The 26,529-nt window shown below is 45.2% G+C and overlaps 1 protein-coding gene across 8 annotated transcripts in view; it reads right to left on the bottom strand.

The window, feature by feature from the left end:
• The window catches only part of sez6l (seizure related 6 homolog (mouse)-like), a 111,614-nt gene that overhangs the window by 17,180 nt on the left and 67,905 nt on the right, over positions 1-26,529 (bottom strand). For all 8 annotated transcript variants that reach the window (XM_005449465.4, XM_005449468.4, XM_005449469.4 and 5 more), the window contains exons 5-10: positions 14,043-14,228; positions 13,765-13,936; positions 13,261-13,427; positions 12,552-12,746; positions 11,761-11,899; positions 2,183-2,379 (exon numbers count right to left, since the gene is read on the bottom strand). In XM_005449465.4, the coding sequence (XP_005449522.1) occupies positions 2,183-2,379; positions 11,761-11,899; positions 12,552-12,746; positions 13,261-13,427; positions 13,765-13,936; positions 14,043-14,228 (1,056 nt within the window). The remainder of the gene's footprint in view (positions 1-2,182; positions 2,380-11,760; positions 11,900-12,551; positions 12,747-13,260; positions 13,428-13,764; positions 13,937-14,042; positions 14,229-26,529) is intronic.

The raw sequence follows: 26,529 nt of genomic DNA, 5'->3' as shown, positions 1-26,529 counted from the left end.
AGGCGCCTAAAGAAAGCTCCAGGCAATCCAGGAGAGAAGAAGGACAACTGCTACCTATGTGGTGAGCTGTGTGGTAAGCTGTGTGGCAGGCTGGGTTAGGACCCAAACACAGGACTCTCATATGGAAAACCTAACTCAAAGCAGCAGCTTTATTTTCTAGGAAAAATTAACTAAAAAACAAAATACATGAATACTAAAGAAACAAACCAAACATAAACTAGAAACTAAGACACTCCTGACTGGCCACTAATGACTGGACATACCACTAACGTGGAAAATGTGACAACAAATAGAGGGAGACTGAGGGATTAAATACACAGGATAACGAGAGGATGGGGAACAGGTGGGAACACAGCTGGAGACTAATCTGACATAAGGAGACAAAGGGGAAGCAAAACTGAATACATTTTACGAAGAACAAGGACTATCAAAATAAAACTGGAAGCACGACAAATATGAAAAACCAGACAAAGACACACAAGCTTAACACCAAGAACGGGGGAGAACCAAACAGGGGGACATTACTAACTGGAGAGACGAGAGGAAACATGAAACACGGTGACACAGGGAAGACATCGAGACACAACCCTAAAGACTATAAACTATACATAGGCACAAAACCCATAAAGAGAACGTAAACCATGAATGACATTGGAATATTAACAAAAACTCAAAAACACATGAACTCTGGGTCACCAGACCCAGGACCATGACAGCCTAAGCGAAAACCCTTACTGATCCCTTATGTGTCAGGAGTATCGGAACAGTTGAGACGCATTTTATCTAAACACAGTGTCTGTGTGGCTTTTAAACCCCAAAACACACTGTGCCAAAAATTGGCATGTTTGTGCATAGAACCCGTCCCTTGGCACAAACAGAGCAATATAGTGTACAGTGTTAAGTGCCAGGAGCATTGCCTTGATACATTCATTGGGAAACCAAACATCCTCTTGCTAAGCGGATGGCAGAACATAGAAGAGCTAACTTGTGAGGCAAGGACACAGCATATTCAAACCTACAGGCCAGTGGCCACTCTTTCAATGATGAGGATGTACAGATCCTGCTGGTTTGAGAAGGGAGTCAAGGAGGCCGTTTCCATGAAAAGGGAAAGATCGTCTTTTGTCATCGAGGCCTAAGAATACATCTTTCACAATGCTATGATTCCCCAACTCTGGTACTCATGGCCATTGATCGTTGTCATTGATTAATGATATTTGAGTACTGGTTGTTGATCAGTGGTCATAAAAATTTGCATAATAATGAAGGAACTGACCTCACAGCCCATTGTTCACCGGTGTTGCTAGTTCCAGTCATTGTGCAAATGTACTGTTTAAAAGGTTGGAGAAAACTGCAGTCAGCTGAGACCTAAGGAGTCATTTGGATGAGTGATAAAACATTTCTTCAACTGAAAATGCTACGTCGAGATGAACAGAATCAACTTTTTCAGGATTAAAAGAGATAGACTGATAATATGTAAGATTGAAGCATTAATTAATGGTAGGACTTTTTTGAGCAGTCTTGTAGGAATGGGGTCTAAAAGAGATGATTTGGAGGAAATAATTACTGAAGTTAACTCAGAAAGATCGATTATAGAAAAAGAATCTAAATAAATATCAATGGTGTTGATTCAGTGATGAATAGTGGTATGTTCTAGTTTTTTAAAGTTTTGGCACTTTAATAAATTTGGCCAGATTTCCAGAAATGACAGCTGTTCCATCCAGTATCCGTTCACTATAGTTGGGATAGTTGCAATGTCTCCTAACAAGACCAGGTTTTCTTCAGAAAGTGTCCCAATTATCTATAAAGCCCAAATCATTTTTACAGAGTTGAGTAAAAAAATCTTGCTAAAATGCTGCTAAACCCTAAATCCATTTTCCGTACAAATGTGGCACCATTAAGGGGAAGTCAAACAGGCATTCCAACTCCGTAAGATTTATTGCCAAGATGCAGTGTAAATCTAAAATAGTGAACTATAACTGAGTGTGGAATCTAATGTTAGATTGCTGTGAGAAGTACACATCCAATGCCCAACCCCCTAGCCCATGACCCAAAATTGGATAAGCAGAAGAGAATGGATGGATGGATGGATGGATGGATGGGTAGATTTTAAGATTCTTTTTCGCAGCTTATACTCTTTTTTTAACACATAAAGCAAAGATAGACCTTTAGCGGTTATTCTCACCTATATAGTTGATAATAAAGCCTTCCCCCTTGCCGAAGACAAGCCCCGCCGGGTCAGAGTGGAAGGTCACAGTCAGATCAGGGGTCGTTGAGGAGAGCTTGAAGGGGCTGCTGCCTCCAACATAGCGCCCCAGAATACGAGTTGTGACCTCATCTCCATCAGTGATCGTCAGCATGTCACTGTCACTGATGTTAAGTCTGAAGACAAGGAGGAAGGGAAAGAAATACTGCAGTATAGCTAATGATATCAGTTCAAGATGAGTTATAATGATTCAGAACACATTTGTACAAACAGCTGACTGTGTGGGAGACAAAATGACATCAAAGTCTAAATGCTGCATTCATTCACAGGCAAAGTGCTAAGAGTATGTAAACATGACTGCACTGTTTTTGCCCAAGACACGTTTGATTGATCACACCACAGTGGCTTTGAAAAGATGTAGTTTGCAAGATTTTGAATACTGAAATATCTGAAAATATTATATGGCATACCAAAACAAGTGTAGCTGGAACAAAGCTGCCAGAGAGTTTAATTAAACTTGTCAAGCCCCTTTTTATATAATTGAAAATTGTATAACAACTTGATTTAAATAAAACAATAGTAAAGCCTTACTTACGGTGAGTTATTTACTTTAAAAATAATTTCACGATAGTGCTTTTGGACTGCTGCTGAGTTATAGATATTCCTTTTACTTGAGCAGGTATCAACTCATTGTTAATATCAACACTTATATTTACAGAAATTGAAAGGAGTAGTTTCCAGTTTTTGAGTGGATGTTTTTTGTCAACAGTTACATGACCAAACTGAAACCGCTCACATTTCTGTGTGTTATAACATGAAGTGAAAACTAAACATTGATTATCTTAAGCTGCATCCACACTGGAAACAGTTCACTCACTGCACAGCACTTTGATGTTGATGGCTGCTCACTTGCATCCAGGCTTCAGTTGCCTAGGTGATTCTCTAGTGTATTTACTAACAGGTCATATGTCAATCAACATTATTCTTCCCTCTCATAGAGGGAATCTTGGAAGTTGAGAAAAGTTAGCTTGGGTCTCTCCCACCTCATGTTGCCAGCAGTTATTTTGCCTGTAGTCGCTTGAAATCACTGAATGCTACTTTGTGCGGCCTGTGGTTAACACATCGCTGCAAATCACTTCCAATGTGCACACAGTTTCACCTTACACTGTAAAATCATGTACAATATATACTTTTACTTGTTTTTCCCAAGTTATTGTTAGCTGTAGGAAAAACCTTCATTTGGCCAAGCTTGTGCTCACAAACAACGAATTTGATTTGGTTCACTTTGCTGTCTTCGTGAAAAAAAAAAAAGAAATGCTTTGTTGAATAGGCAGTATAAACAACAGTTTACTCTCTGTTTTGAGTAAAGTTAACTTAAAGCAATCAAGTAACAAAGAAAACATTTACATTAATTCACCAGTAGGAGGAAGCAGTACACTAAACTGTGATTGGTCTGCAAAAAGAAGAGTTTCCGCTTGGGTACAAGTATGCCCAGTAGCTCACTTCAAATCTAAACCACTGGCTTAATAGCATCAGAGAGCAGGATTATTACCAATTGGAGGATCATGTTCTCTTTTGAAGAAGTTAAAAAACTTGTAATCAGTGTGTTTAAATTTGTTTCTCAGTGAAGCCAACAGCATTTAATGTTTGTTAAAGTTAACATGCTGTTACTAAATTACTTCGTTAACAATTGCTGCACAGTTAGACTGTTAACAGATTACTTTTCTGGGTAGATGTCATGGGGCTGGATTTGGCAGAAAAGACTAGCTATTCTTACCACTGTCCATATTTGACCTATTTTTGCAGAAAATAGAAAGTCAGAAAGTTTAAAGCTTGCTTTCTGCTTCCCTGAAGTTGACAGAATTCGGTGTGCCAGAGGCCTATACTATGAAGCAGGAGTTTGGATTTAAAATGTTTTTTCTTTATTTTCATGACTATTTACATTTTAGATTTTCACTGAAGGCTTTGAAACTTTAATGAACATATGAAATTTTGTAGTAAACAAAAAACTGTGAAATAACTCAAAACATGTTCTATATTTTAGATTCTTCAAAATAGCCACCCTTTGCTTTGATTGCTGCTTTGTACACTCTTGGCATTCTCTCGATGACCCGCATGAAGTATTCACCTGAAATCATTTTTCAACAGTCAACAGTCTTGAAATAGTGCTGAGCACTTACTGGCCCCTTTGCCTTCACTCTGTGGTCCATCTCGTCCTAAAACATCTTGATTGTGTTTAGGTCAGGTGACTGTGGAGGCCAGGCCATCTGGCGCAATCACTGTCCTTCTTGGTCAGTTAGCCCTTACACTGCCACGAGGTGTATTTTGGATCATTGTCTTGTTAAAATTAAATGACGCAAACTAAACGCAAACCAGATGGGATGGCATGTTGCTGCAGGATGCTGTGGTAGACATCCTGTTTCAGTGTGCCTTCAATTTTGAATAAATCCTTCTCCATGCTTCACAGTGGGAACCATGCACATAGAGACAATCCATTCACCTTTTCCGCACTGCACAAAGACATCGCGGGTGGAACCAAAGATCTCAAATTTGGACTCATTAGACTCTTCTAATGTCCATTCTTTGTGTTTCTTGGTGCAGATATATTTCTTCTGCTTTGTTGCTTTTCCTTAGTAATAGTTTCTTAGCAGCTGTTTGACCAAAAAGGCTGTTTTACACAGTCTCCTCTGAACAGTTGATGTAGAGATCTGTCTGCTGCTGGAACTCCCTGTTGCATTTATCTGGGCTCTAATCTGAGGTGCTGTTAACTTGCTTTTTCTGGGGTGGTGACGCAGATGAATTTATGCTCAGCAGCAGAGGTGACCTCTCTTCACCATACCGTACCTGGCCTCCCACTCTGACAATTTCCAGCTGATGTATACAGCTGGACAGTTGACACCCCTTTACCTGCTGGGACAAAATGGCCCCCGGCCCTCTGTTCAAAGTGTCCGTCTGCAGAATAAAAGGTAGGGAGAAGTTAGGAGTGTAGAGCAGGGGTTCCCCACAGAGAGCTTTCTTTACCTGCACCCTTTCAAGTGAGATCAGTCAAGGGTTGGTCAGGTTCGCCAAGCCGGGCATGAACTGGAGGTAGTAACCAGCCAGCCCCAAGGACCCCCTCACCCCTTTTATGGTCTTGGGACAGAATTCGACAGTTGCTGTTTTATCCATCTGTGGATGCACCTGCCTTCATCCAAAGAATACCTCAAATACTGTACCTCCCTTTGTCCAAGCACACACTTCTTCGTGTTGGCCATGAGCCCTGCCCTGGAATGTGGCTGGGCCCCCGAACAAGCCAAACAGAAGTGGTAGAAACAATACGGAGTGGAGAAGGCCATTTTTTCTTTGAACTCTGCAGACAAGGGTATCTGCCAGAAGCCCTTGGTTAAACCTAGTGCTCATTCCACTGTTCATGGTCCAGGAGCTCATCGGGCCATTGATTAGGCATCATCCTGTGACACCTCATTCACCTTTCGGTAGTCGGCACAGAACCGTACAGAGTAGTTGTCAGGCTCTGGAGAGACTCGGAGGCAGACCGTTACTAGAGTTCACAATTTATTTCCACAATACAAACACCAGGTGCGAATATATACAGGTGAGGAGGAGGGGGCACAGGAAGAGGGTCTCCGGAGAACACAGGCACAGAAGGGAAAGGGACTATGTACACGATCCTTGCAGCGGCTCAGGTTGGCTCGGACTCCGGCTAGCTCACCCAGTGGTGGTCCCAGGCTGGCGAGAATGAGTGTTACACAATAATCCAGCGAAGAAGCTTCCTCAGCCGCCGCCTTAAGTGAGCGTGGTGATGAGCTGATGAGTCGCAGGTGTTTGAGCCAGGGGCTGGAGTCGTCACGACTCCGCCCCGTAGAGCGCCGTGCACAGGAAGAGAGAGAGAGAGAGACGCAACATACTTGTAGCCATACAGGGATCGCCGAGGAGGCACAGGGTCATGACAGTACCCCCCCTCAACGGGAGCCTCTCGGCGACCCACCAGGCTTACCCGGATGCCGCCGGTGAAACTCGCGGAGCAGACCAGGAGCCAGAACCGCCGACCGGGGCACCCAGGAACGTTCCTCTGGCCCGTAGCCCTCCCAGTCCACCAGGTACTGGACGCCCCTCCCCCGCCGCCGAGAGTCCATGATGCGGGTGATGTTAAACACTTCCTGCCCATCCACGAGCCGGGCGGGCGGAGGGGCCCCGGAAGGAGGGCACAACGGGCTGGAGAGCACGGGTTTGACCTGGGAGACATGAAAAACATCATGGATACGCATGTTGCGAGGCAGCTTTAGACGAACTGACACAGGGTTGACTAGGGCCTCGATCTCGAATGGACCGATGAATGCTGGGGAAAGTTTCTTCGACTCAGCACGAATGGGAACAAAGCGCGAGGAGAGCCATACCTTCTGCCCAACCGTATAGTCCGGTGCAGGGATCCGGCGGCGGTCGGCGAGCGCCTTGTTGCGCTCCGCCGTCCGACGTAGAGCGGCTTGGGTGGACCGCCAGGCCCGGCGGCACCTGCGGAAATGATGTTGCACTGAAGGTACGGTATGCTCACCTTCCACGGCTGGAAACAGAGGTGGTTGGTAGCCAAGTGAGGCTTCGAACGGCGATAGTCCGGTGGCAGAAGAGGTCAGGCAGTTGTGGGCGTACTCGATCCAGGGCAGTTGCTCGCTCCAAGTGGTCTGGTTGTGAGAGACGACACAGCGGAGTGCTGCTTCGAGCTCTTGGTTGGTACGCTCAGTCTGTCCATTGCTCTGAGGGTGGAAGCCCGAAGAGAGACTGACCTTGGCGCCGATCTGAGTGCAGAATTCCTTCCAAGCCCGAGAGGTGAATTGGGGCCCGCGGTCAGAGACGATGTCCATAGGGATGCCGTGAAGCCGGAAGACGTGGGTGGTGAGCAGCCGGGCGGTCTCCAGGGCCGTAGGAAGCTTCGGGAGGGCGACGAAATGAGCTGCCTTAGAAAAACGATCAACGACAGTTAGGATGGTGGTGTTACCTGATGACGGCGGAAGCCCCGTAATGAAGTCCAGGGCTATGTGGGACCAAGGCCGCCCTGGCGAGGGAAGCGGTTGGAGAAGCCCGGCGGGTGGTTGGTTGGAACGCTTGTTCCGGGCGCATGTGGCGCATGCTCCAACGTACTCCCTGGCGTCCTTGTCCAAGGAGGGCCACCAGAAGAATCGCCGGAGGAAGGTGATGGTGCGGCGGGCTCCGGGATGACAAGTGAACCGGGCAGTGTGGCCCCAGTGCAGCACTTGGGCGCGGACGGCCGCAGGGACGAACAACCGACCAGGGGGCCCCGTGCCCGGGTCGGGATCAGTTTCCTGGGCCTCTCGCACGAGAGCTTCGATCTCCCACGTGACTGCTCCAATAACACAGGTAGCTGGTAGAATCGGTTCAGGATCAGGGTCCCCCTCCGTACTGGAGAACTGACGGGAGAGTGCATCGGGCTTCACGTTGCGGGACCCAGGCCTGTAGGTGATGGAAAAATTGAATCTTGTGAAGAAGAGGGCCCACCTGGCTTGCCGGGAGTTTAAGCGTTTGGCGGATCGGATGTACTCAAGGTTCTTGTGGTCGGTCCACACGATGAACGGGTGTTCTGCGCCTTCGAGCCAGTGCCTCCACTCCTCCAGAGCCAGTTTGACCGCCAGCAACTCCCGATCACCGATGCCGTAGTTCTGTTCTGCAGGCGAGAGACGACGAGAAAAGAACGCACAGGGATGGAGTATACCTTGGAATCGTTGTGACAGAACAGCTCCCACTCCAGTGTCTGAAGCATCAACCTCCACCACGAACGGTTGCCTGAGGTCGGGTTGACGGAGGATGGGGGCGGTAGCGAACCTCTCCTTTAGCAGGGAAAAGGCCTCCTGGGCCGAGGGGTCCCACTGAAAAGGAATTTTGGGAGAGGTAAGTTTTGTGAGAGGTGAAGCGATCTTACTGTAGTCCTTTATGAAGCGTCGGTAGAAGTTGGCGAATCCTAGGAACCGTTGGAGTTGCAGGCGGTTCGGTGGTTGGGGCCAGTCCACCACAGCCCGGACCTTTTCAGGGTCAGGTTTGAGATCCCCACGAGAGATGATGTAGCCAAGGAAGGCCACCGTGTCCACGTGAAATTCACATTTCTCTGCCTTAACAAACAGCCGGTTCTCCAGGAGGCGCTGCAGGACCCGCCTCACGTGACTCTCGTGCTCAGCCTGAGACTTAGAAAAAATGAGAATGTCATCTAGGTAAACAAAAGCACATCGATTAATGAAATCCCTCAAAACGTCGTTAACTAGAGCCTGGAAGACCGCAGGCGCATTGGTTAAGCCAAAGGGCATGACGAGATACTCGAAGTGTCCGATATGTGTGTTAAAGGCGGTCTTCCACTCATCTCCTTCACGGATTCTCACCAGGTGGTATGCGTTTCGCAGGTCTAGTTTGCTGAACACTGTGGCCCCCTGGAGCAGTTCGAAGGCAGAGTTCAGAAGGGGAAGAGGGTATTTGTTTTTCACTGTGATCTTGTTGAGGCCGCGGAAATCAATACACGGCCGGAGCGTCTTGTCTTTCTTGTCGACAAAGAAGAAACCTGCCCCCACTGGCGAAGACGACGGTCGGATTAGCCCCGCTGCCAGAGAGTCATTAATGTATCTCTCCATGGTTTCCCTTTCGGGTTGAGTGAGACTGTAAAGGCGGCCAGAGGGCAGGGGAGCCCCAGGGAGGAGCTCGATGGCGCAGTCGTAGGGTCGGTGTGGTGGAAGCGAGCTCGCCTGATCCTTACTAAACACTGCTGCGAGGTCATGATAGACGGGAGGGACTGCAGATAACTCTGGCGCTTTGAAAGACCTCTCGGGGAGGAGAGAAGGGACAGACGGCGAGGCGGCCCGAAGGCAGGTCATGTGGCAGTCTGTACTCCACCCCAAAATTCGCTCCTTCTTCCAGTCAATGTGGGGGTTGTGTAGTGAAAGCCAAGGATAGCCTAGTACGAGCGGGGTCACTGGTGCTTTAAACACACAGAAGCAGATGTTCTCAATGTGGTTACCGGACAGAGTGAGTGTGACAGGTAAGGTGATGTGTGTTATGTCTGGCAGCCGGTGACCGGACAGGGCGGACACGCGTAGAGGATGAGGCAGTGGCCGTGTGCTAATGCAGAACTTGGAGACCAGCGACGCATCAATGAAATTCTGTTCTGCACCAGAGTCAATTAACACAGAGAGGGAATGGGACATCGACCGGAGGGTGAGCTTAGCAGACAGCAAGAGACGGGGAAGAGGTTTGGTGCCGGACAGGTCGCCCACCAGTACCCTCTCCATTACTGGCGGGCGCCTCCTTTTGCCAGCGCCGGGCAGGCAGAGATGTAATGCCCCTTGCGACCGCAATACAAACACTCACCCGCAGCAAACCGGCGTTGACGTTCTGCAGGGGTGAGTCGAGAGCGTCCCAGCTGCATGGGTACCTCCTCCTCAGTTCCGGAGGCTCTAACCTCCCGTGCGTCGGGTTGGGGGTCCCTGGAAGCCAGAGGCTCGCGAAACGGCTGTCTTCGTGAACTCTGGCGCGCCCGCAGGCGATCGTCCACCTGAATACACAGGGACATTAAAGCGTTAAGAGAGGCAGGAAGCTCACGCATCATTATCTCATCCTTAATCTCTTCACGGATATTGTTTAACAGAGTTGTCTTCAGAGCCTCAGGTCCCCACTTGGTCTGTGCAGCTAAGGTCCAGAAATCAACAGAAAAATCAGCCATGCTTCGCCTACCTTGCTTCAGATTAATCAAACGATAGCCGGCAGCCTCCGTACTAGAGCCCTTGTCAAACACCGACTTGAAGCGAGACAGAAAGTCATCATAAGACATTCCGGGGCAAGCCTGCAGCTGGGCCTGGGCCCAGGCTAGGGCTCGATCTCGTAGTAGCTGGGTGACGTAAGCAATCTTAACTCCGTCCGAAACAAACACATGCGGTAGTAATTGAAACTGCATTGAACACTGCAACAAAAATCCCGCACATTTCCCCATTTCCCCAGAAAAAGCCTCAGGTGAAGGTAAGAGCTTATCTAGCGTCACCGCGGAAGCTACCGCGCTAGCAGCCGGTGTAGCAATGGCTGCGGCAGTGACGGCAGGAGCGTGAGTTACCTGGGGAGGGGCCGCAGAAAGCGGGTTGTCGGCAAGAGGAATCCGCTGGGCGAAAGCCTGAGTCAGAGACGCCACTTCTCCACTGAGCCTTACTAGCATTTGTTCGTGTCGGTGCAGAAGCTCCTCCAGAGACATGGGGGCTGTCGCTGCCGAGGCTGGGTCTGCCGAGTCCATAACGATGGCTGGATTATTCTGTCAGGCTCTGGAGAGACTCGGAGGCAGACCGTTACTAGAGTTCACAATTTATTTCCACAATACAAACACCAGGTGCGAATATATACAGGTGAGGAGGAGGGGGCACAGGAAGAGGGTCTCCGGAGAACACAGGCACAGAAGGGAAAGGGACTATGTACACGATCCTTGCAGCGGCTCAGGTTGGCTCGGACTCCGGCTAGCTCACCCAGTGGTGGTCCCAGGCTGGCGAGAATGAGTGTTACACAATAATCCAGCGAAGAAGCTTCCTCAGCCGCCGCCTTAAGTGAGCGTGGTGATGAGCTGATGAGTCGCAGGTGTTTGAGCCAGGGGCTGGAGTCGTCACGACTCCGCCCCGTAGAGCGCCGTGCACAGGAAGAGAGAGAGAGAGAGACGCAACATACTTGTAGCCATACAGGGATCGCCGAGGAGGCACAGGGTCATGACAGTAGTCCTGTGTTGATTGTCTGTTATATGTAGCACCATGGTCTTGAAGGAACGCTGTCTTGTTTCACTGTGTACTGTACCACTGCACATGTTTAAAATGACAATAAAGCCACTTGACTTGACTTGAGAACCATTTTTCTTCTCCACAAGAACTATGGGGCTACACCCCGCACTGTGTAGCTCTTCTATTACTCCCAGCTTTAGCATTTTAGCCAATTCCCTCTGAACAATTTGCCTTTTATGTTCAGGCAGCCTGTAGGGCCTTGATTCATCATGCATTAACACGTCATGCCTGGGCATGTTTCAAAATGGTGCTCTGTGTGACCACAAAGTGCCACTGGTAATTAACTTTGATCTAGAAGAAGGGAGCAATACAAGTACTTTATCTCCTGGTGAAAGATGCCTGAGTTTGTCCCCTCTGTTGTACAGGTGCTCCTGACATTCCTGGGCCTGGAGAAAATTTCCCCTGTATTTAATTTGCAGCAGATATTCGTGGATGTCCCCATGCACACACCTAACCTCCACCCTCTCTGCCTCCAAAAAAGTTAAAGACAAAAGTTAGGTTTGGTTGCATCAAACTTTGGAAGAGAGCAGAACTCTCGTACTGTTTATAAGATTTGGGGAAACCTGCAGTCAGCTGAGACTGAAGAAGTCACTTGGATGAGTGACGAAACGTTTCTCCCACAAAACGCTACGTCCAGATGAACAGAATCAACTTTTGGAGATTTACTTACCTGGATGATTGAGCATACATCAAGACGAAGAGAGCAGAAGTTTTAATGTGCATGAGTGTGTATGTATGTGTGTTGGTGTTTTTCCTCACAGTTGTACATCAAGCAGCACCCGCTTGTCCTCGCCAACATGTATCCTCCAGCTGCAGTCCTCTCCTTCTCCATACCATTCTGGCCAGTTTGGAGACAAAATTAACCCTCCTGGACCCGACAAATCACCTCCACACTGTGCTGCAGAGGAAAGGTGGAGAACAAATGGCAGGAAATTAAAGTGAGAGTTCTAGTTTTGAGAACTAGAATTAATAAACAACTTTGTCTTTTCTGTCTATGTATTTTTTAGACATGTATAATTCATGTCCAGGAATGAAGACACACACACACACACACACACACACACACACACACACACACACACAATTAAAATTGCTTAAAATCCAAAAATGACATTTTATGAGTTTTTCATTTCTGCTCTGAGACTCTGAAGCTCATTATTTTAATGTTTTCTATTGTAATGAGGTTCAGTGCAGTAAGTGGTCAAAGCAGATTTTGATTCAAGAATTGAAATCATATGTGGCAGAAAACAAAGTGTGTTAGCCTGGGTTACAAAAAATGAGGGGAAATAAGGTGGGACAGCAACAAAGTCAAATAGATAAAAAATACCACCTCTAGTTATTGTAATAATATCGGAATGACGAATTTATTATTTTACACCTACTCATGAATAGGTGGATAAAACAGGTCGAAATAAGGTTACGTAGTTAAGGAACTCTGTTGAATCTGACGTTAAAGGTATTTTGACAGAACCCTCAAAAATAGAACATTTATGGTCTTATCTTGATCTGTCATGAAGCCTCCTCTCTTCACTTTCTGCCTTCATTTTTACCTTTGCACAGAGGCTCAGTATCATTCCAGTATGGATCTCTGGCACTGATGCATTCAATCACAGGGGGACCTTGCTCTAAGGAGTGGCCTGGATCACAAGTAAACTGAACCACTGTTCCAACTCCATACAGAGGGTCGGAGGTGGTGAAGTTTCCATTTTGAAGATATGGCTCGTAACAGTGGCCACGTTCGAAAGCTGAAAGAGAAAATAGAAAGCTCTATAAAATGAATACCAAAATGTTTATGCTTTTTTGACTGTGATTTTTCACGACACTCGCCTGCAATTTACCATAACTAAATGTCAAATGATGTATAGTTTTTGTGTTAATTATCTGTTAACCCACACATTTATAATAAATTGTATAAAGATTATTCTTTGGTTGTCTTCTTCTCTTCATTGATACTGACAAACATTTTGAAGGGTATTTTTCCATCCTATGGCTATTTGAGACTGCCAAAAACACCTAACATGCTGGCTAATATAATGATGAAGAACCTGCTCACTTCCTGGCAATCTATTCAAAATCAGATTAACAGTCCATGATGCAAAAATAAACACTGGTCTTTTTATCAGTGGTCTTCTGTTTGCTTACATAATTATGCATTAATTATAGAGATATAACAATAAATATAATTGTTTGAACTGCTCTCCAAGAATGTAGTTCATGTTTAATTTTTGTGCTCAACTAGATCTACAGTGGCTTCTGCACCTTCATAGCGGATATTGAATCCTGTGTTGTGGTTGGGCTGATCCGTGATGAACTGGATTCTTACAGCTGGACCTTCGCTGATCACTCCTTCAAAGGGTATCTGACCCCCCCGACCTGAATCAAACAGCACCACAGAGCCAGCGTCCAGCCCACTCCACAACACCAACCTAAGGCGATACAGAGATGGTGTCAATGAATGGATTAGTGGTGTGTGATAATACAAAATTTAGTACCAATTAAATACAGTGCCAGTACTGCTGATATCAAGGACAGATATCTGATCATTTTTATTGTTGTACATCTCTTTAAGGTAATTCTCTGTGTGTCTCTTTGTATCTTTTGTGGCAATTACTGATAATTACCAGCGGTAATTGTTTAGTTTGAGATCTACTGTGGTCTTTTCTGGTTTTAGTCATTTTGCATCTGACCCTTAGGGCCTTTGGTATGGGCCTGTACCTGATATGCCTATTCAGATATTCATCCATACAATATGGTTGCTTTTACCTGTCAGTTGGTCCCAAGGCCAGTCTCTCCAGGTGGAGATGCAGCCTCTGGTCTTTGGGTGCTTCAAGGGACCAGGAGCAGGAGCGATCCAAGGTGGCATTAGGGCCATGGTGGGGAGATGGGGAGAGCACTCGTCCCACTGTAGCATTCTTCACTGTTCCCCCACAAAGAGCTGAAGAACAGAACGCTCAATTTGAATTTGTTAGTGGAGTATCTTTCACAAAAAGTGAAATGAAGTAAACTGTAAACTGTAAAGAAACTGTTCTATACACACTGACCCCTGCACACAGGCTCCTTATCACTCCAAACTGGCAAGGAGGCATTAAGGCAGGTAAGCACTGGTTCCCCATGCAGGTGGTAACCCATGTGGCAGTGAAAGCGCGCAGTCCCTCCAGGGAGCAGGTCCAGTACAGATACATCTCCGAAATGAGGTCTCTTTGGCAGGGAGCAACTCAGCCTGAAGACTACATGAGGATAGAGGAATGTGAAGTAAGTGAGTACCAATACAATAACATTAGGTTAGTTCAGACTAGTACGATGAGACAAGGTGTATCCTTTTTGCGGCCCACTCTATTCCAAGAGTCATTCCAAAATAGTTTCCCAATCTTCTTTGGGATCTTACGGCAAATCCCCGTTAGACAAACTATAACAGGCATACAATATAGCATAACTTAACAGGCATCGAATTATAATAACAAATATGTTATTAAAATAATTTTTTCATCAACATGGAATTGTACTGGTTTCTGTGGAAAAAGTTTGTGGCTCCTTTAAGTAAAAAGTATACAGAGCTGCAAAAAGTTATACGTTCATAAACTTAGTATCAACACCAAAATGTACCTGATCATAAATGTCAAACAAACTAATTTCTATCAGCATTTTTATTTCTACTTAAGTAAAAAGGTGGGGGGGTTGCTTTGTTTTTATGAATATTACTGCTACATTCATATGTCTACTGCATATTACTGCTATAGATTTTTTTGCTTCTGAAGTGCAGAACACACGTGACCGGGTTTGCTGCACTGCCAGAAGCAAGGACTTCCATTTTTTACAAACCAGTCTTTTGGACAGGCCCTTGGTTTTGAGTCACAGCTTGAGGGCCGCAAAAAAATTTAGTTTTATACCTGCGGGCTGTGGGACATCATAAGTTATTAATTGAAGACACCAGGGACTACTGATATCCATGAAAATCTCAGTTACAATAGTTGGTGGGAGTTGTTTAATTAGCCTAAATAAGCAAGCAGAAGAAGACCCCGTTTGCAGTTAGCAAAAGACATGTAGAAGCTCTTAAAATGCAAAAATGAAGATGAAAGTGGCAAGCCCACCTCCCAAAAGGCAAAATTTTTGTACACGTATAACCCTGACTTCCTGAAGTATGGGTTTGTGAATGGAGGAAACGAGGCAGACCCAATGTGTGGAGTGTGGACTAATCTTATCCAACGAAGCACTGAAGCCTTTGAAATTAAAATGGCATCTCGAAACCAAACATCCCACACTCGCAAGAAAGCCAGTGGAATATTTCAAGAGAAATATTAAAAGGAACTGCAAATACAGAAACGGTCTGTTGTGTCACTGACTGGTAACTCTAAATGTGTTTTAAAAGCTACCTCGTATCCAGACTTGTGGCACAGAGTAAAAATTCTTTCACTATAGCGGAGGAGTTGATTTTGCCTGCCGCTGTACATATGTGCCATGACATGATCAGAGAGACTGCTGCAAAGAAGCTACTGACCATCCTACTCTCAAACGACACTATGAACCACCGTATCACGGACATGGACTTAGACATACAGCATCAGCTTCTGGAAAGAATAAAAAGTAGTCCATTTTTCTCTTTGCAACTAGACAAGTCCACTGATATCACGAATGGTGCATTGCTGCAGATTTTTGTTCATTATCACTGGGACAGCAGTTTGCATGAAGACACGTTGTTTTGTGGAGAGCTACCAACACGAGCCATGGCTCAGGAGTGTTTCCACTGCATTGACAACTATTTCACTGAGAACAACCTGGACTGGCAGAAATATGTTGGGGTGTGCATTGATGGTGCAGCTTCAATGACTGGCAGGCGTCATTAGGCAGATTCTTGATCGTGCACCAGAAGCTAAATGGACCCACTGTTTTCCCCACAGTGAAAGCCTTGCAGCAAAAAAGATGTCACCAGAGTTCCACGAGGTGATGGGTGTAAGTGTGAAAACTATTGATTTCATTAAAAATAACTCCAGATGTTTTGCCAAGCTTTGTGAGGACATGGAAGCAGATCATGTCCAGCTGCTGCTACCACAGTGAGGTGAGATGGCTTTCAAGAGGAAGTGTTTGTTTGAACTGAGGAATGAGGTCTTTTCTTTTCTCACGGAGAAAAAACATCTCCTCTTGCACATCATTAAGCCAAGCTTGCCTATCTCTGTGACATTTTTTCACTGCTGAACGAGCTGAACATCTCACTTCAAGAGTGAAACAGCAACATGTTTGTTGTTGCAGACAAAGTCCACAAAGCAAGAGGAAACTTGCTTTGTGATCCCAGAGAAGGACACATGTGGATTTTGCACCCATTTTCTGTGGATCCCACTGAAGTTGAAGTGGGGCAAACTGGACCTGGGCTCCTTCTGAATTGCTGTCTCAAAGGAGTACCCATGTCTGGCACTGAGAGGTCTGAAACTCTTTCTCCCATTCACAACGACATATCTGTGTGAATCATGATTTTCCATCGTGGCTTCAGTCAAGACCATAGCCCGAAACAGACTCTGAGAATGAGCCTTTCCCCCATTCCACCCAGACTGGACCTGGATTCGTGTCTCAGAGGCAGGCTCAAGTGTCTCATTAAGAGGTGAACATAAAAGGGGAGTTGCAGCTTGCCAAAAAAATGTTGTAACTGTTGTTGTTCATTTGTCTCAAATATAAAGAGTAACTTCTGGTTCTGCCAATGAAAAAAGGTTTACTGCTGAAGCAACTTTCATATTCACTCACAGATTATATGGCTATATTTTCATTTGCACTTTATTTAAATTTTATAAGTTTATTCATTTATTTTTAATTTAATTAGAAAATGATTTTTGAATATATTTATTTTATCACCACTTTGTTTATCCAATTTTGATTTTTCCCTTTTTTCTTGCCTATTTTGCTGTAGTAAAATTGAATTATTAATTATTTTTGTGTTATTAAGCCTGACTTGAGCCTTTCAATTTCTACTTGCAGTTTGATTTGTTCCATGAATTGTTAACCTATTTGGCATTTAGTTGTATGTGCAGGTTCAGATTTGATTTAGTTATTAAATATAAATCAAACCAAAAGAAACATCAATCTTTTCGATACATTGTTAATATCTGAATGGGGGCCAGATTTTTTTGTAGTGGAAAAGTTGGGCCCCGAGGTAAAAAAGATTAAGAACCCCTGGACTACACTATGCAATCACTTGAACACTGGAATCCAAAGTATAATCAAATAAACATAATATAGATTTATAAATAATATATAAATATCTTATTTGAATTATTTCTGGAGAAAAAGCAAGAAACAGAGACTGGTGGGTGAGCTCCAAACACTCCTATCAGCAGAGAGAGAGCAGGTCACTGTGCTGTACAATCATTTAAATATATCAATAAAACACTAGCTCTGCTTTCAAGGAGAAAATAAAACAGGCAGGAGTTTTCAGTTCTGACGTCGTCTGTTTTTTACTTTTTTTTACTTTCAACAGAGAATGTAATTTGCAGCATTAAGTGACTTAATCATCAGTTCAATCCATTACTCACATACTGCATCGCCATAAAGAATACATTTATACTATAAAAAGAAAAGCTAGAAAAACACATTCATTAATTACAGACAATCTATTTCTTAACAATTTTAATGACAGATGTATTTTTTCCTTTCCTATTTTTATTCCCACTGACACTCCTCTTGTGAATATCTAAACAACAACAGGAGTTATGCAGGTTCACTATGACCAAATCACCAGACCCACAGTAAAACGCCATGCCAGTGTTACAAGATAAAGTTCAGGAAAGTTTCGCCATAGTTCAGAGGCTCCTCAGCAGAGGATGATTTAAAGATGTGCGGGTCAAGTCATCTACCTATTGGAAGGTTAGTGGTTCAATTCCTGGCTCCCCTAGTCTGCATGCCAAGTATCCTTGGGCAAGATACTAACCCCAAGTTGCTCTCTGATGCATCCATCAGAGTGTGAATGTTAACTAGGAAGCACTGAAAAGCATAGAACAAAGTGCTTGTGTGAATAGCCGAATGTGACATGTTGTATAAAGCGCTTTGACTGCTCTGGAAGAGTAGAAAAGTGTTATCTAAGAATCTATTTAAATATAGTTTTTTTTTAGTCAATTAAAAATCAAACCTAATACTATGCCAGCTTTTAGCATTTTGATGACATGAATGCCCAAAAAACTTAAAAGCCATCCAAACACATCCAGAGTTTCAAGGCTGTGAGCAAAAACAAAACAAAACCAAAAACCCCAGCTGTAAATCAGTGTGGTTATTATAGTAAGAACTGCAGTCTTTTCTTTGTATATTTTATTTTAGAAATTGATTGATTGTGACCAACACAAATGTTACCAGATATAGAATTTTGTTGAAGCACACTCACTGATCACTACCGTCAGAAATGACTGTCTTTAACAGTCTCATTATTTTTCTTTCCTTGTTTGTGGATTTCGTCAAAACATCTGCTGATTACAATTACTGACAGTCCGGTATAATAACTAGCTTTGTTTGGAACCGTGCATGGCTTTTCTGGATCATTGTTTCACAGAAAAGCATTATCAAGAGGTAGTGATAGCCAAATTGGCCAGCAGATGTCACTGTGGAGATGGATGTTGGATTGTTTCGAACCCTTAAAAAGAAAACATTGCTAGAGAGGAAACAATGACGACATTAAAGAGAACACAGGGATATGCAGATAAGATATACACAGGAGATTAGGGTTGCGTAGAAACACTTAGGTAACAAAGCTGAACACAGTCTGAGACAGGGGAAGCAAAATCGAACATAATACACATAACACAGGAGCCTATCAAAATAAAACGCTTGACACTTGTACTGGGGAGAAACAGACATAGAGACATGACAGACGAGGAAGACAAAGGAGATAGATAGGAGATGAACATAGGAACATGAAGGGAGAAAACACAGGGACAGGGCTACAAGCACAGACAGCCATGAAGACGGAACACAGAGAGAACAGACAGGCATGGGAAGGAACAAACGTAACAAAGCAAGAACCAGAAACTAGGACATAGATGCTCAGATGCACTAGAAAAGACAAAACCTAAGGTTAACAATACAGAGAACAAATACAAAACCAGAATATGAAAATCTCTTTAATTTAAAAGACACATCAACAAACTTGTTGACTAGCTTAAGTTAAAATTACTGTTTGCTAAAGGTACGCAGCCCATGGCCACAGTGTTTTTTCAGGCTCTCATACATCGCAGACTGATAACATCTCAATTTTTATCATGAAAAAATTAAAATGAATGAAATGAAATAAACATGTTCATCTTACATGCTGTCCTTACGGCTACTATCATGGTTGCTAGGGTACAGAAGCAGCGCTATAGACTACACTTGTGGCGGAACACCAGGTGGCTCCACTCACACCCAAGTTGAAGGGAAGTGTCGGGTTGGAGATTTTGGCGCTTTTTGTATGTGGAGTTCTGGTGAGTCAGTTAATAAAGTTGGAGTGAGACACTGAGACCTCTCCTGTTGTCTTTACATACTTCCACATTGGTGACCCCTGTGGTGAACATGCTAAGGTTCGAAGACGAAGCCAGCTCCGGCCTGGGAGCATCGGCCGCCGCCGGACTTCCACCTCCGCCGATGGCTGCGTTTGCTGTGGCGCTTAAATTGCCGGATTTTTGGATTCACAACCCTCCTCCCTCCTTCGATCCATCTGTGCTATCCCTCAACCTGCTTTTGCACTCACTTCGGGTTCCTGGTCTGGTGCACCATTGCCTGCCTGACACTTTTGTTCCAAAGACTTTAGAGACTGCTAAGTTTGTTTTTGTCAGGCACGATGCTCACAGGACACCGCTGCATCCGCTGTATGACAGCCCATTTAGGGTTATCGAACCGGGCCAGAAACATTTTGTTTTGGATTTTGGGGGTCGTAGGGAAACTGTGTGTGTTGACAGACTTAAACCTGCACATATTCTTCCGGACAGTCATGTAGTGCCGGCCCAAGCCCCTCGCCGTGGCCGCCCTCCTTCCACGGGGTTAACAGACTCTGGTTTCCCCCCCAGGACTACCCCCCAACCACCGACATTTGAACTTCCTCCTGCCTTTCCTGCTCGCCTTCACCAGCCTTGTTCACAGGATGGACCTTCCTCTGCCAGTTCTCTCCCTCCCAGGTTCAGTCGTTCGGGCCGTTTGCTTAGGCCCAGGGTCCTGGACTAAAAAGAGACCTTACTGGGTGTTCGGGGGGGGGCGACCACCAGGTGGCTCCACTCACACTCAAGTTGAAGGGAAGTGTTGGGGTGGAGATTTTGGTGCTTTTTGTAGGTGGAGTTCTGGTGAGTCAGTTAATAAAGTTGGAGTGAAACACTGAGACCTCTCCTGTCGTCTTTACATACCTCCACACACTGTCCAATTTACCAGGTCCTCACTTCCAGTCATCGCAGCCTTCGACAGTCAATACAATCCCATCAAATCAGCTGACCTCAATGCCAGCTTAAATCAGCTGATGATCAGCTGATAGCCTTCTAAAATTACATTGTCAAATCTCATACAAGAAGCGCCATTTAGGTGCCTTTATGCTCCCCCAGTAGCTGCACATCTGTAAAATACCTTGCAACCCACCTGACCCGCAGCTCCTCCTTTTATGATGTTTCTGACTTCGTCTGAACCAATCTGTTGTCACTTGTTCTATGTTGGGGTCTTGCTGGTGGTTTCCCCACCTCTAGCTTTCAATGAATGAACCTTAAAGATTAGGAAGGTCACAGAAACTGGGAGTCTATGCCAGCTTTCCTGGTGAACATAGAGAAAGGGGCCCATGGGTCAGCTTGAACAGTGGGAGGGATCACTGAAGTCCCAGTGATAGAGTATAGCCCACTTCAAGGTGATCAGCCCCTAATACACTACATGTAGATTGGGAGTCCCTCCTGAAGGCCCACCACCCAGAGTAGGCACCCTAGCACCCTAGGGGTCAGATGTATTATGTTTCTTGTGGCATATTATGGTGATCCAGGGTAGGGGCCCTGGCAGTCAAATCCCCGGCTACTGAGGCTAACTTATTAGGACATGGACATCGCCTCTGCTGTGGAAGGAGCCTGAACTAGTGTGTGAGGTTGGAAGACACTGACTAGGAATCCTTGGGTTCACCTCAACACACAGTTCACAGTCACAACCAAAAGAAGTCATAGCACACATTTTTATTGCTATGCAGATGTTACCCAGCTTCCTCTATCCATGAAGCTAGATGACACACACCATTTAGTTCTGTTGCTGGGATGTCTTAAAGACATAGGCTGTGTCCAACTTCAGGGGCTTCAGGCCGATTAGGTCACAGCAAGGCAACAAAGGTTGTCGAAATTCGAAAGCTGCTCCAAATGTGGCCCACAATTGTATCCCCAGAGGAGGGAAAAGGGTTCGGGTGTATCCTTCATGGCCCAACCTATCCCAGGATTCATTGAAAATCAAAGGTTGAAGAAATTTTTGGCTTTTCTACCAAAGCTGGGTCTGTTTGGCGGCGTGAAGCCGCACGTACTTAAACATTTTATGATAAACCAAGCAGACGGGTCACTCTTTAAGCTAAGTGCATTTACGGGGACCAAACATCTGGCCGTGAACTGTGGTGAGGAAACAGACTCAGCTATGCTGTGCTAAAGTTTATAGTTAAAAGAGCTCTCATCCTGTATAAAACACTAATAATAAGAGACGGGACAGAGGATCTCCACCCCTGATGAAACACCAGGACAAATTCAGCAGTGTGTGAGGAAGAGGAGAAGAAAAAGGAGACAGCAGGAGAGATGGAGAGGGGAACAGGGGGAGAATAGACAGCTGTTCTCTATAATTGAGGGATTGGTGAAAACATTTAAAACAATTTCTAGATATTTGTTTGCTGTATTTGCAGAAGTATCTCCAACATATACTACAGCTGCATACAGGGAACCACTCACTGATGTTCTGCAGGACCGGATCTGACAGTTAAAGACAGAAAAATAAATGGAACCACGGACAACTTTGATAATGCTTTGATATATCCAGGATATATTTAGTTAAAATATTGTTTTCATCAAAGTGAGATTGTGCTGGTTTCAGTTGGAAAAGCATGCAGCTCATTTAAATAAAAAGTTCAAAGAACTAAGAAAAGTTGTACATTCATAAAGTATGTAAGTATTTTATAAGGATGTCATGTTTCTGTATCATCTCTCTCCTGTTAGACTCTTTTATCCTAACATCAGCCTGTTTAAATTATACTGCACAGTTTTCTCATCCAATAAGAAATATTTACTGCATCACTTTGCCTTCCATTTTATCTGAAACATACAAGGATCAAATCTTTTTTTTTTTTTTTTTTTTGGGGGGGGGGGTATGGAATATAACTCAAACTTAAATGTGAAGTAAAGCTAAATATAACTAAAGCTTTGAGACAGTGGTCACTGTATAGTAAAATCTATCTGACAGTCACACATATAAATGTTATAAATGTTATGAAATAGAAATATATACCTTGAATTTTAACTGAAATGTAATATTTGAGACAACAGAGTTAAATTCCACCACTGAGCATTTTTTTTTTCAAAAAATGCGCAAGGTGTGTATATATAGTAAAATATCAACTATGTAAATCCTGTTACGTTTGCACCATCAAAATGAGATGAGAGTAGTCTCATGAGCTACACTAGCAAAATAGCTAGCTAAACTTAGCATCATTATTGGCTAAAGGGACTCATGGCTGTGGTGTTCTCCCAGATATATCACATAAAATACAGATTTTCTGTATTTCTGTTGAACATGCTGTCAACCATAGCTGTAGCTGCTTATGTTGCGGTTTCTAGGCAAGAGAAACCACATGTTGTAGGCTAGACCATCCAATTTAACGGCCTTGGACATCCGGTCTTCGTGGCCTTTGAATTCCAGTCTATAGGCCTATAGTCTGTAGTCCAGGTCCCTCGAAGGATGCAACCCCTGAATTTAGACACAGCCATAAAGACATGAGTGACCTGTAATTTCTTGCTTCTAAATTCACATATGCCATGGTTCTGGGTTTATTCACCCAGCATTTTGAGTTTCATGCCTTTTGTATTATTATATTCTAATTTTTTAAGGCTCAGTTAGTTCTGTTTCAGTTCTCTGTTTCCCTATGTTGGTTATGGTGTCGTGTCTTCAGTGTGCGAGTCTGTCATGTCCCCTGTGTTTCAAAAGATGAGAGCGATGTGGGATGCATCCCCTCCCTGAAGTTAAAGATCAGATTGAATGACACAACCCCAGTAAGACGCACATACATCTCAGTCCCCAAGCCACTCCACAAGGAGGTGAAGGAGTATTTGGAGGACCTGTTGAACAGAGGATGGATTCAGAAATCCTGATCCCCCTACTCATCACCCATCGTCTGTGTGCGCAAGAAGGATGGAAGTCTGCGTCTCTGCGTGGATTACCGTGAGTTGAACCGGAAATCCATTCCTGACCGTCACCCCATCCCTCGTGTTCAAGACATGTTAAACAGCCTGACTGGGAGTGCATGGTTCTCAGTGCTGGACCAGGGCAAGGCATACCACCAGGGTTTCCTGGAGGAAAGTAGCAGACCCCTCACAGCCTTTATCACACCTTGGGGCTTATATGAGTGGGTAAGGCTCCCCTTTGGTTTGTCCTCGGCTCCAGCAGAGTTCCAGCGCAGTATGGAAGAGTGCCTTGCAGGCTTGAGGGATGAAATATCTCAGCCATATCTGGATGACAATTTGGTCCACAGCAGATCATTTGAGGACCACCTGCGTGATCTGAGGGAGGTCCTGCGCCACTATCAAGCGCACGGGGTGAAGCTGACCCCCAAAAAGTGTGAAGTGTTTAAGGGCAAGGTGAAATTCCTGGGAAAGATTGTATCCAAAGATGGCTACTGCATGGACCCTGCTGAACTGGCACCAGTGCAAGCACTAAAAAACCGCAAACCTGAGACTGTGGGAGACCTAAGGAAAATGCTAGGTTTCCTGTCATACTACCGCCCCTACATTCCAAACTTCTCACACACTGCCAAGCCACTATACCAGCTGCTATCGATCGGAAAGATTCAAGTGATTACTGACAGAAGATCAACGGTAATCAGGCACAAAGGACAATGGAAAAAATCAGACCAACTCCACTCAAGCCAGCCAATCACATGGACGGAACAACACCAGGCTCTATGCCAGCTTATAGAACACCTGCTGAGTCCACCACTCCTGGCATACCCTGACTTCGAAAGACCATTTGTGCTGCACTGCGATGTCTCTCAAGAAGGGCTTGGTGCAGTCCTGTACCAGAGACAGCAGAGCAAACTGGTTGTCATTGGGTATGGGTCGAGAACTCTAACAGCTCCAAAAACTAACTACCACCTCCACTCTGGAAAGCTAGAGTTTCTAGCAATGAAGTGGGCAATCTGTGAGAGATTTCGGGAGTATCTGTATTACGCACCTTCTTTCACAGTGTATACGGATAACAATCCGTTGACCTATGTCCTGACTACAGCGAAGCTAAATGCTACAACACACCGGTGGGTTGCTGAGCTAGCAGATTTTAACTTCTCAATCAAGTATCGGCCAGGAAGGGCTAATGGCGATGCTGATGGGTTATCACGGATGCCACTAGACATGGAGGAGTACATGCGCACATGCTCACAGGAAATGAAACCAGAGGTAATCACACCTGCTACACAGGCGCTCCAGCTGAAAGCCCGTGAACATGAGCCATGGATGTGTCCGGATACCATAACCACAGCATGTGCTGATGTAGAGCATGAACGAGTAATGGCCCCAGTGACACAGATCTCCAAAGAGACACTAAAGAAAGCACAGGAGGATGATCCAGTCATTGGCAGGGTGCGAGAATATGTTATGACAGGACAATGGCCTCCTTGGAGAGGAAGAGACAGGGGTGAAGACACTTCAGTTCTAAGCTGGGAAAAGAGTAAGCTGTACCTTGACAAAGACGACATCCTGTACAGGAAATCCGCTGCTCGAGCTCAGCTAGTGTTACTCACAAAATTCCATCAGCTGGTGTACAAGGAGCTCCATGAGGAGATGGGACATCTCGGAGTGGTCCATGATCGATTCTATTGGCCACATATGCAAAGACATGTGGAACATTATGTGACCAAGGTGTGCAGTTGCTTGAAACGGAAACATCCAAGCAAACCAACTAGAGCACCGTTGGTCAACATTGTCACCACATACCCTTTTGAGATGGTCTCAATAGACTTCCTACATCTGGAGAGTTGTAAAGGAGGATATGAGTACATTCTAGTCGTGATGGATCATTTCACCCGGTTTGCACAGGCATATGCATGCACCAACAAGTCAGCAAGAACAGCAGCAGAAAAGATCTTTGGAGATTTTGTGCTCAAATTTGGATTCCCTGCCCAGTTACATCATGATCAGGGAAAGGAGTTCGAGAACCAGCTGTTTGCCACGCTAGAAAGGTACTGTGGTATCCAGGGGTCCCGCACGACACCTTACCATGCAGCGGGGGACGGTCAGGTGGAGAGATTTAATCAGACACTCCTTTCCATGTTGAGGAGCCTGGCAGAGGAAGCCAAGGCAGACTGGAAAAACTCCTTGAGCAAAGTGGTGCATGCGTATAACTGCACACGGACTGAAGCAATAGGATATGCCCCATATTATCTTCTCTATGGCCGAAACCCCCGCCTACCAGTGGACATCATGTTTGGCCTGGTTCCAGGTGACCAGAGTACTTCTCACAGTGATTATGTCCGTAAGTGGAGAAGTAGGATGCAAGAGGCGTACAGATTGGCGTCAGAAACAGCTCAGAAAGAGAGGAAAAGAGCGAAAAGGCAGTACGATCGGAAGGCTCATGGAGTTGAACTGCAACTGGGATGTCGAGTGCTAGTACGGAACTTCAGAGACTGGGGTGGGCCCGGAAAGCTAAGGTCTTACTGGGAGGAGCGAGTACATGTTGTGTTAGAAAGAAAGCACAAATATAGCCCTGTCTATGCCGTACAGCCAGAGAGAGGACCAGGGAAAGTGAGAGTTCTGCACAGGAACCTCCTACTGCCCTGTGACTTTCTCCCCGTTCAGGAGGAGAAGCTGGAGAAAAACAAGAATGGGAAGGAGGATGCCAAACAACAAAGAAAGGGAAAGACCCAAGAAAAGCAGCAGGAGAGTGACCACGACAGCAGTTCAGGGGATGAGGGTGACTGGGGAATTATCACCACACAATCTGCAGAATCACCCACCCAGATCAGAAGTCAGCTGAGGGCAGAGGCAGAGGAGTTCCAGCCTGAAGAAGCTAATGGAGAACTGTCAAGTGGTGGTGTCAGCAGCGACTGCCTAGACGAGGGTGAGAAAGGTGGACTGGAGTCAAGTGCAGAGGAGGAGGAGGCAGGGCGAAGTGAGCTGTCTGGGGAGGAGAACGGAAGAAGTCAAGAACAGGTGATGAAGAAGACGAGGGAGAGCCCAACTCACAGCCAGTTCCCACAAGAAAATATCCTTTTCGATGCAGAAATCCACCCAAGACACTCACGTATGACACCTTAGGTCAGCCATCAGTCATAAACAGACACAAATGATGTCCACAGCTAATAAAAAAACTAAGTTCATTGTCACATGT

The sequence above is a fragment of the Oreochromis niloticus genome, linkage group LG7, assembly GCF_001858045.2.
Source record: "Oreochromis niloticus isolate F11D_XX linkage group LG7, O_niloticus_UMD_NMBU, whole genome shotgun sequence".
Classification (NCBI taxonomy): domain Eukaryota; kingdom Metazoa; phylum Chordata; class Actinopteri; order Cichliformes; family Cichlidae; genus Oreochromis; species Oreochromis niloticus.
Note: the sequence above shows the minus strand (reverse complement) of the source record. Positions and strands in the feature narration are given on the sequence as shown.